At 35.4% G+C, this 11,983-nt stretch overlaps 1 protein-coding gene across 1 annotated transcript; it reads right to left on the bottom strand.

The window, feature by feature from the left end:
* Positions 1 to 268: 268 nt before the first annotated feature.
* Positions 269 to 10,027, bottom strand: LOC131168456 (putative cytochrome c oxidase subunit 5C-4). The gene is made up of 2 exons (XM_058127892.1): positions 9,904 to 10,027; positions 269 to 671 (listed from the first exon to the last, which is right to left on the bottom strand). The coding sequence occupies exon 2, from the start codon at positions 622 to 624 to the stop codon at positions 418 to 420; it is 207 nt and encodes a 68-aa protein (XP_057983875.1). The 5' UTR covers positions 625 to 671; positions 9,904 to 10,027; the 3' UTR covers positions 269 to 417.
* Between the last annotated feature and the right edge of the window lie 1,956 nt (positions 10,028 to 11,983).

Genomic DNA, 11,983 nt, shown 5'->3' with positions numbered 1-11,983 from the left:
TCCCGTGGTTTTTCTTCCTCACACCGGGAAAGTTTTCCACGTAAAAAACTGCTTGTGTTTTCGTGGCTTGGTGTGATTGATTATTTCTCTTATTATTTCCAGCACGTATAAAAGTAGAGATACACTGTATTTGCTTGCATATAGGGAGAAAAATTATTCCGTTGTGGTTGTTTATTGATATCTTTCCCAACAGGATTAAGAAAGATTAAAATTAAATCAAGCACACAAGAATAGAGTTATCCTACAATCATATATAACTGGATGGGCATTAATTGAAACAACTTAATTAAGATCTCTCTCAGTACTTAATTTTTTTTTCAGAAAATTAATAGCATGCATGTTCATAATTACATATAGAAACCATTTAAGAGCCACACACACAAACAGATACAGAGAGTAGTAATTGATGATTAATACTTAATCCTGATGAGCATCATCAACCACAACACTGATTTCACCTTTGTCAAGCATATCATAGAACTCTCTGGTTTTCCTCTGCAGGTTCCAATGGTGCATTTTCCATAAGCCTCCTACTGTGAGGCCAAGGGCCAGCCCATAGAGTATCTCCTTCACCACGCTTGGACCATGATACACAGCATGCCCTATTTTATGCACCCCTGTCATTTTTTGTTTTTCCTTTTTTTTTTTTTTGCTTTTGTTTTTATCTCACCCTGCAGAATGAAAAAGTTTATGACTCAAACTGGTGACCCCCTAATAAAAAAATAATAAAAGGAGAAAGTAGTAAATGATCAATAAATTGATCAAACACATTAGCATTGCTTTGAATCTTGGATTTAACTTTTAATAGATTTGAATAAATTTCAATACAATTTTATAATACATTTTATCCAAATCCAATACAAATCCAAATTTACAGACAACATATTTCAACGATAAGTTTTTGTTGAATTATTGTCAATTTTGACTCGGGATTTAGCTCTCATCTTGAACCCTCACACTTGATCCTTGTGTGAGACTCGTCCACAAAATAAAGACAAGTTTTTGGATAACGTTCTTTTTTAATAGATTCAAAGCTCACTTTGCATCTAGATTAAGCTAAAGAAAAACACATGTTCTGTCTAATATTTCTTTTAACGCTCCTAAAAATTCATGAACTTGAAATTATAGCAGTGCCTAACTTCAACAAATTATTATCCCCTTTTGAAAGAGATAGAGGGGATTTTCCCTCCATATGATTCAAGTATTTGTTTTTTTATTATGAAATATGTAACAAGTAAATCCCGCTCTTTATACATTGAATGCTAAAAAAATGTGGAGACCACTATGAAATATTTCACATCCAAAAAACACATGAACATATGGAGGGACATGTTTCGATATAATTTTTCCCATTTTTTATTCACACTATCGTACTATTTTATAGATAATTATACGACAGATCTGTCTCTCCACGTGTTCATGTATATATTTCCTAAATTATGAATATATTGAATGTTAAGATTACATTAGCTTAATTTTAGAAATTGAGATATATTCTTTCTTGTATGTATTTAGGTGATTTGTAATCCCTTCAGTTAAGGGAATTAGTTAAGATCTTTATTTTATTTTCCTAAAATTTAGGATCTTGATTTACTCTTATAAACTTATATATAGCAATCCATTTTGATTGTCAAAAATGAACTGAGGAAGACATAGTTTTTCTGAAAACTTATTTTTTTTCATGGTATTAGAGCAATGATCTTGTTGCCTTTGTAAACTATTTCTGCCTACTCTGATCACACTATGTTTGCATCTTTGATTGATTTTGCAAATCCTTTTTTTTCTCCATCCTTCTTATAATCCTGACATGATTCTTGTTCCTTAAGTCTTTGATGGAACCAATTATGCTATGTGGAAGAGAACTATGTTGGTGAGTCTCAGTGCTAAAAACAAACTGGGGTTCATCAAAGGAACAATTTCCACCATAGATGAAAACAATCCAAAATACTCTTTGTGGCAACACTACAATGATATGGTGCTTTCCTAGATATTTAACTCTCTAAGTCAGAAGCTTACAAATAGCATACTCTATGCTGAAACACCTTCAGAGATATGGACAAATCTTCAAGAACGATTCTCTCAAGGTGATTTTTCCCATCATTATCAAACTCAACGATCTATTGTTGAATTGAAATAAAATCAAGAATCAATTTTTTCTTACTATACAAAGATGAAAATGTTTTGGGATGATATAACTACTTGCAGTCCTTTAATCACGTGTTCTTGTGGAGGACAAAAAAGATCTAAAAGGAAAAGAGGAAAGGATTCATCTGGGACAATTCCTTATGGGATTGAATAAGACATACTCTACTGTGCGAGGGCAAATCATGTTAATACATCCTCTACCAACTATCAAAAAGGCATATTCACTTCTATATGAAGAATAAAAGCAGCAATGACTTACTAAGGCCAAGGGTGCTGATCTCATTCATGCCACGAGTATCAAAACTTATGACCACTCTAAAAGAATCACAGTCTGATGCTCAATGTCAGCACAAACAGTGGTCATCCTCTCATTCCAAATCACAAGGCACTAGAAAATCTTTATTATATTCTTACTATGAGAGCACAACTCACATTGTGGATTGTTGTTACTACTTGAATGGATTCCCAATTGGTCACAAACTCCATGGCAAAGATGTCCAGCTACCAAATCGAAGTAGAAAACCTACTGCACATGAAACCAGTGCCAAGCTGCATCAAGATACAATCAAGATACCAACATAACAGACTTCCTAATTCACCTCTGAAGAGATTGCCCAAATAAAAGCCTTTATCCGTAATGGTAAAATTTATGCCAGAGCAAACTATACAGGTATCTCTGCCCCTTTCTTCTCATCCTTTAGTGCACAAAAGACAACCTTGAATCATTGGAATATTGATAGTGGTGCAACAAATCACGTAGCAACTTCAGTATCTAATACCTCCTCTTTATCTTCTCAAGTAACCTTGCCCAATGGTACATATTCTAAGATAACTGGCATGGGCTCCATGCAACTCTTAGATCATATGCATGTTAAAAACATTCTATGTGCACCATATTTCCATGTCAATTTACTATCAGTGTGTCAACTCACAGTTGCCATGAATTGTTCAATCCACTTCTTTCCCACTGTTTGCATATTGCAGGACCTAACTTTGAAGAAGATGATTGGTTTAGGAAACCAGCTTAATGGCTTGTACTACTTTGTTCCTCCAGTGAAGTCTGCACCACCTTCCTTCTTGTCACCTACTATGTTGATTCTACTACAAACCTTCCATGGCACAAGCGGTTAGGACATCCCTCCAAGGCACCTTCACAATCTTTGAGCCATGTTATTCTCTCATTTGTATTTGATTCTAAACATTCTTGTGAAACTTGCCATTTGTCTAAGCAAACACGACTATCATTTTCTTCAAGTTCTATTCAAACTTAAGATTCGTGTGATCTTATTCATTGTAATATTTGGGGACCCGTTCATACTACAACTCATATAGGGGCACATTATTTTTTAACCATCGTTGATGATTATACTTGATTCATGTGGATATTTTTTATGAAATTCAAATATGAAATGCAAGGATTACTAAAAACCTTTATCTCTTTTGTCAACACTCAGTTTAATTGCCAAGTTAAATACATTCAAAGTGAGAATGACTCAAAATTCATCTCCATGAAATCTTATTTTTCCAACCTTGACATTTTATTTCAAGGCTCTTGCCCATCTACACCTCAACAAAATGGTGTAGTTGAACGAAAACATTGACATCTTTTAAACGTTGGCAGGGCCTTAAGAATTTATGCTAATCTTCCCTTGCGTTTTTGTGGGGAGAGTTTACTTACCGCTGCCTATCTTATAAATCGACTTCCCACCCCTATGCTGCAACATAAATCCCCATATGAAATGTTATATAACAAACTACCAGTCTACTCTCACTTACGAATTTTTGGATGTCTTTGTTATGCAACCATCTCACAAATTTGACTCTCGCGCTAGAAAATGCATCTTTGTCGGTTATCTTGTAGGCCAAAAGGCCTATCGTTTATATGATCTCAGCACTCAACAATTTTTTTAATTTTTTTCAAGTCGTGATGTCATTTTTCATGAATCATTTTTTTTCCTTTTCTTACACCTGAAAAAATCACCAGAAAACATTGTTTCCTGACCCGCAATATCTGAATATATCACTGATTCACCTCCACTTACAACTCCTCATGTTTCTTCATCATCCGAGATCACCCCTACATCATCCCCTTCTTCTCTTTCTTCCTCTATATCTCCTACTGCACCTCCTTTTCATAGAAGTGAACGTGTCAAACAACCACCCATCCTCTTTCAAGATTTTCATTGTGGACAAGTTAGTACAACGCCATCAACAGCAACTTCAAAACATGCATCTTTGACTAAGTCAAGTACTCGGTATCCTTTAAGTACCTATCTTTCCTAAGATTCTTTGTCTTCTTCTCATAAACAATTTGTTAATACCATTTCAAGTGTCCTAGAACCCACCTCATATGCTCAATGTATCTTAGATCCCAAATGGCAAAAGGCAATACAAAGTGAACTTGATGCTCTCACTACCCAAAAGACATGGTCCTTGGTTCCCTTACCTGTTGGCCATCACCCCATTGGCAGCAAATGGGTCTGTTGGCCTTACAAGGCTTAACATCCTATTTTAGTGCTAACAAACAAGTGGAACTTAACATATTTGATTGAGTGATGATATTTCAGATCTCACATATGTGAAAGTAAGGTCAAGTACTCACAAAGGAACATGATTATATGAAACTTAAAGAATACTTAAAGGAATAGATGATATATTAAAGCTTGACAACTATGAGAGGATGAACTTGATATGAAAGCTTGAAGAAATGATGGACTCAAAGTATGGACATGCATGATGACTTCAAGAGATGAAGGATTTAGAATCTTAAGGAAATTTCATGCTCTCAAGCTCACATATTGTGCACGAATTCAACTGAATTTTTGCTGATCTTCTTCCACCGAAATTGTGCTGCAAATTCTAAATCTTTCGATCATTGAAAGAATTAATCGGTGATATACTTCCTTGAGCTTCAAGTTAAAATTTTATATTGTTATTTACTTTGAAGTATACTAGTTTGTAAATTGTACTAATCAACTCTTCGTGTGAGCACTCTTTGTATACATCTATTGGTTGTATCTTTTGTAGTTCTTGGATGGTTCGAGGTGTTCGGATCGTTGGCTAAGAAAGAGGATATTGCTTAGAGAGGCGGGCTCTAGCCTAATTAAGGAGTGATCGAACGAGGGGACATCGTTTGGAGAGGCACGTTCTAACCTACTGAAGGAGTGTGTAAAGGTTTTGTTCCGCCCGGTAAAGGAACTGCAATAGTAGAACCCTTTGGTGGTTTGCCAAGGGCGAGGACGTAGGCTGTGTTGAAGTCGAACCTAGTAAAATCTTGTGTTCCTCTCTCTTTCCCTTACTCTTTACTTTCAGTACATATACAATTGCGTGGATGGTTTAATTGATAAACATACAAACTACGTAATTTGGAAGTTAAATAAACTTAAGGTTCAATTTTGATTTGGGATTGCGGAAACCGAAAGGGAGTACGTTGGTTAAACCTTACTTTACGGAAACCATACGGGAGTACGTTACTTAGACAAACACCCAAAGATAAATTTACCAAGAGTTTATTTGAATTCTAAATATTTGGAAAGAGTGATTGGATTTTATATTGAACATCATATTGAAGAAGCAAATTCATTAATACAGGATTTGATTCAAATTCACTACAGGGCTGCAAACCAAACAAAAACTGAAAGTTAAATTGTTTAAAGTTTAATATTGATTGGAGTGTGTTTATATTCCAATAGTACTGAATCTTGAATGCTTTCATCAATCTAAATAGTGATGCAGTTATCTTAATCTTGACTAGGTTGTTTTGCTTTCCAATTGTGTTTAATTGGTTTGGAGAGTGTGGTTGAAGATTGGATGTTTAATTAGTTGTGTTGTTGATTGTATAAAAGAAACAAAGTTATTGTGTGTTTGACAAATTAAACAACCAAGCCAAAGAATTGGTTAAACAATAAAAGAAGTTAAGTATTCTTAAAATAAATTAAAAAAAAGTTTTTAAAATCCCAATTCACTCCCCTCTTAGGAAGCTATCCTAATTTCAGGGTCTATCATATTAAATACAATTCCAATGGCACAATTGAACGCAACAAAGCTCGATTAGTCGCTAAAGGATTTTCTTAACAAGAAGGCTTGGATTACACCAAACGATTTGCTCTTGTTGCCAAGTTAACCACTATTTGATGTGTTATTGTTGTTGCTACTGCAATACATTGGCCATTGTATCAAATGTATGTGACCAATGCCTTCCTCCATGGTGATTTAAAGGAAGAGGCGTACATGACTCCACCATTGGGTCTTTGTTGACAGGGGGAGAAACTCATATGTCGACTACAAAAGTCTCTTTATGGGCTTAAACAAGCCCCTCGAAATTGGTTTGCAAAATTCCCTCATGCTATCAAGAAGGTTGGCTTTGTTCAATCACATTCAGATTATTCTTTGTTTGTAAAAACTAAAGGCTCATCTACAACTATGGTGCTTATCTATGTAGATGACATAGTAATAACTAGAAATGATGCAACTGCTATACAAAAACTCAAACAATTTCTTCATCAACAATTTCACATTAAAGATCTTGGTCTTCCTAAGTATTTTCTTGGGTTGGAAGTTGCCAGGTCCAAAGCAAGTTATTGTTATCTCTCAACGAAAATATACTTTAGGGATCACAGATGATGTTGGATACTTGGGTGCTCAACCATCAAACTTTCCCATGGAAATGAATCTGAAGCTCATAGATTATCAAGGTGATCTACTACATGATCCAGCTCGCAATAGGAGATTAGTTGGACAATTAATCTATCTCACAATTACAAGACCATACATCACATACTCAGTTAATATTCTACGCCAATTTATGCATACTCCAAGAAAGCCTCACTGGGATGCTACTCTTCGCATGATCAAATATGTTAGCCTGAGTAGCTACATGATCCTAATTGTCGTGTTTTGATGATACTAACCTATTAGTGGTTATAAGTTAAACTAATCTTTACATACTAAGATATGATAGGTATAAGTGGTGAAATCACATAGATATGAGTTTTAGTGCAAAGATCAAGCGAACACTCTCATAGGCAAAGATCGAGTGGACATTCAAATGGGAAAGATCAAAGTAGACAATCACTCGGAAGAACTTAAGCAGATCCAATAAAGCAAATGTAAAGTCATAATGTAATGGGGAGTGTTTGAGGCAGTATTTGTTGTAATTCTTATAATTCTATTTCACACAAGTTTATTGAGCAAGAGTTGAGCAAATTACATGTGCATACTAGTTCATAAGAGTACATAGGATATCATTAAGTTATAAGTTCAACACTTATTAGTTTGCAAAGACAAAAAAAAAAAAGAGTTTTATAAAAATATCCTTTACTCAAATATATTTTAATATGGGACAAGTTTTAAATGATCTTTGTGTTGTAATTTTTTATAGACTTGGTCCTAGTTAAGTTAAAACCTCATTTATGCACCTTAAAATCAAGTTAATGAAGAAATAGGGCAAACCGTCAACGATTTGGCCCAAGTGCATCGACAATTTCAAGCAAAGAGTCAAATGGAAATTGGCCTGGAAGAAACCATCCATGGTTTGAGAAAACCATCGACGATTTGAGGGAAAACCGTCCATAGTTTGGGAAATTCGTCAATGGTTTGTGTCAGGATTCTGAACCCAACGACTATAAACAATTAGTTTTCAAAGTATTTACTTATTTTCTAAGCCCAACGGCCATAAAATGGCTAATAGTTCAATTTGTCTATAAATACAAGGCCAAAGACTTGTTTGAAGATTGATTTAGTAATTATCATTTCCAAGAACACTACATTTTAGTTCATCATTTTTGTACTCAAATATCTCTCTTGCTCTCTAATCTTGTTGTGATTCATTACTTAAGAGATTAGGAATTGCTTTGTATTGTATTAGATATCAGCTCATTCAAGGAGCATTGTTTTTGTAAATCATTTTCCTCTTGTAAGGGTTCTTTGTGAACCAAGTGTTAAGGGATTTGTTCCCTTGTAAAGTCTTTGTGTGAGCAATAGGGATTGGTTCCCGTGTGAAGGTTCTATGGGAGCAAAAGGGATTTGTTCCTGTGTGAAGGCTTTGGATGAGCGTTAAGGGATTGCTTCCCTTGGAAATGCTTTGTGTAGGCGTAAAGGGATTTGTTCCCTTGTGGTGTAAAGGCTTCTCCGTCGGTGAAGAATATCGTGATAATGGATTAAGAATCCTGGAGTGTATTTCAAGGCGTGAATGTAGGCAAGGAGCTAAATCACGTTAATACCGTTTGTCAAGTTTTTCTTCCCTACTCTTTAATTTATATCTTGTGCATCGTTTAAATTATATGTCGTAATATAATCATTTGCATCTTACCAAGATTTTATTTTTTTCAAGAAAATAAAAAATATGCAAAAGAGTCTATTCACCCCCCCCCCCTCCTCTAGACTCAACTCTAGGGCCAGCAAAATATTTGAAAGGCAGTCCTGGTTTAGGTTTGTTGTTCTCCTCAAGAAATTCCTTTGCCTTAAAAGCTTATTGTGATGCTAATTGGGCAAACTATCTCGTGATAAGAAGATCAACTACAGGTTATTGTGTGTTCTTATGAAATTCATTGATTTCATGGAAAGCAAAGAAGCAGAAAATAGTTTCAAGATCATCCTCAGAAGCTGAGTACAGGTATATGGCAGCAACAACCTGTGAGCTAACTTGGCTCATATTTTTGCTCCATGATATGCAAGTTTCTACAAGACCATGCAGCAAGATTGATATGTGATAATTAAGCTACTCTCCACATAGCAGAAAACCCAGCATATCATGAGCGTTCCAGACACAGAGAACTTGATTAGAATGTTGTAAGAGGAAAGATACAAGATGGTCAAATCAGCACTCAATTTGTTCCATCTCATTTGCAACTGGCAGATGTTTTTACGAAGACTCTTGGAGGAAATGTGTATAAAATTTTAAGAATCAAGTTGAACATGTTGGATATACATGCTCCAACTTGAGGGGGAGTGTTAAGATTACATGAGCTTAATTTTAGAAATTGAGAGATATTCTTTCTTGTATATATTTAGGTGATTTGTAATCCCTACAATTAAGTGAATTAGTTGAGATCTTTATTTTATTTTCCTACAATTTAGGATCTTGATTTACTCTTGTAAACTTATATATAGCGGGCCATTTTAACTATCGAAAATGAATTGAGGAAGATAGTTTTGTTTTCTCATTTAATATGTTTGATACTAATAAATGTAAAATGCATCTAAATAAATACATAGGGGCTCAGAATAGGACCAGGCCCCAATTGATAGAGACCATGCTCTTTTCTTGGCCAAAAATCTCCATATTACATGTCCTATGTGAATAGCTAGGAGCACTACCTTGTCAAGGGTAACTTCCATTTATTCTATACATATTATTCCTACTTATTGAAAAAATATACACAACAACAGATGGTTCATGTATTATTGTGTTTGGCAACCTTGCTGGCGTACTGGACTCGATCATATCACTTTTTTCAGTCAGAAATTCTGCTACGTTGTTGAGAAAATGTGGGAATAGAAAAGGAAAGAAAAGAAAAGAAAAGAAAAAACTGACACCCAAATGAAAGTTGAGTCAGAAACTTCTCAAATTGTGTTGAGACCGAGCTGAGGAAAATTAGAAGATTCAAGAAGACATAACCAACAGCCCAAACATAAACATAAACATAAACATTCAGCCAGCTGGATATATATGAAAGATTCAAGAACTTCTTTCATTAGGAAAAAATTAACAAGCAAATAGAACCATATTAATAAGCATACGAATTAAACCATGCGTACCTGTGAGAGAGAGAGAGAGAGAGAGAGAGAGAGAGAGAGAGTGTGTTCTGGTATGTGTTCAGCAGAGATGATGAGAGAAAAGAGAAGAAGAGGCTTTGGAGAAGCTTCAGGAGAAAGGATAATGTTTCATTATTGAAGAGTAGTGGGGAGTGGGGACACACTGCTTCGCTTTCATAAAGATCTGGTTGGGTTTTGGGGCCCATGCATGAACCGGTTCAAACCAGAAATGAGCCCAGCTTTTAGATTTCCAGCCCGCTAGCCTTTGTCACGTTGAAGGCCCATTCTTCTTTCTTTCACTTTAAAATATATGTGTATATGAGAATTAAAAATTTATTAAGCACAAGAAGAAAGTACGAAGATCTTTGTCTCCGTTTATATCTTGAAAAATACTGAGCAAAGTAAACGAAAATATCAAAAAAATCGGTGGGTAAAGAAAGATTTTTTTTCTTTTTTTGAAAAGACAATTACGTTTCTAGAAATCTCCTTGGCCAATTTCAAGAATTCATAGATGTTATAAGAAAGAATTTGGTGGAATTTGATGGTTGAAACTCGATCAAAAAGGCAAATGAGAGCCATAGTGCCAATTAGAGGGCCATGGAGCCATGGGGGGATGCTAATTTTCATAGGATATGAAAATTCTTTCCATTTTCAGTATAATGTCTCTAAAGAATGAGTACTAGTAGCATTTTAAATCCTTCCCCCAAGTCCAAGTGCATCTATCGGAAAAGCATTTCTGTTGTAATTTTCTCTCATATATTTTATTTGTATTTCTCATGTATTTATACAGCAAAGAGGGAATCTTAGTTTGTTATACAACTAGAGAGGAAAAACAGAAAAATAAAAATATTCCCTTACGATTATAGAGAAGAGAAAATAGGCTTTTACAAAACAATATTTGCATCTATGTTGACACGCCCCCTCGAGTCCATTGTTGTGTCAAGAATATTGAGACTCAATCGGAAATAAAATAATTTTTCAGAGAGCAAAGGCTTGTGAAGATGTCCACAATTTGATCTTTTGAGCTTAGAAAGGTCGTCAGTGATTTTGATGCTATACGGTCATGGACAAAGTGAAAGTCGATGTCCATGTGTTTTGTCCGACAGTGGTAAATTGGGTAAACTGCAAGATAGGTGGCTCCAATGTTATCACACCATAAGTTTGGAGCATGTGAGAGAGAAATCTGAAGCTCACACAAAACTGTTTGCAACCAGATTGTCTCAACTGTAGCAGTGGCAATGGAGTTGTATTCAGCTTCTGTGCTCAATCTAGTTACTGTTTCTGCTTTTTGGAACTCCATAAGATTAAATGGTTGCCAAGAAAAATGCAGTATCCACCGGTTGATCTTCTATCATTAGGGCAGCTTGCCCAATCAACATCAAAATAGGTGTGAAGGGTCAAGGATCTATTGAGAGCGAAGAAGAGACCATGATTGAAAAATCCCTTAAGATATCTCAAAATTCTTTTTACAGCACTCCAATGGGATACATTGGGATTATGCATGAATTGACACACTTTGTTCACAGAGAAACTAATGTCTGGCCAAGAATGAGACAAGTATCGAAGTGCTCCAGTAGTGCTTCTAAAAAGGGTTGAATTATCAAAGGAAGGAGAATCAAACGAGGACAATTTTGAAGAAGTTTCCATGGGTGAGGAAATGGGTTTGGCATTGGACATGTTGCTACAATGAAGCAAGTCCTTGATGTACTTTCACTAAGTAAGCAGAACAACATCCTTTAGATAATTAGTCTCCAAACCCAAAAAATATGACAATTGGTCAAGGTCCTTAATAGGGAAGGCTTGACTCAGGGCATCAATTAGGGAGTCAATGACAAAGTTATGTGATGAAGTGATAACAATGTCATCAACATAAACCAGTAAATAGATTTTGATGTCATCATGGGCAAGGATGAATAAAGAGGGATCAGCTTTGGAAGCAGAGAAACCATACCCAAGAAGTCATGAGCTCAGTTGAGAAAACCACACTCGTGGGGCTTGTTTGAGCCCGTACAGAGCCTTCTCCAATTTGTACACATACTGTGGATGTATGGGATCAATGAATCCTTGACGCTAGTGCATAAAA

This window comes from Malania oleifera, chromosome 11, assembly GCF_029873635.1.
Source record: "Malania oleifera isolate guangnan ecotype guangnan chromosome 11, ASM2987363v1, whole genome shotgun sequence".
In the NCBI taxonomy this organism is placed as follows: Eukaryota; Viridiplantae; Streptophyta; class Magnoliopsida; order Santalales; family Ximeniaceae; genus Malania; species Malania oleifera.
This window is presented reverse-complemented; position numbering and strand designations above follow the sequence as displayed.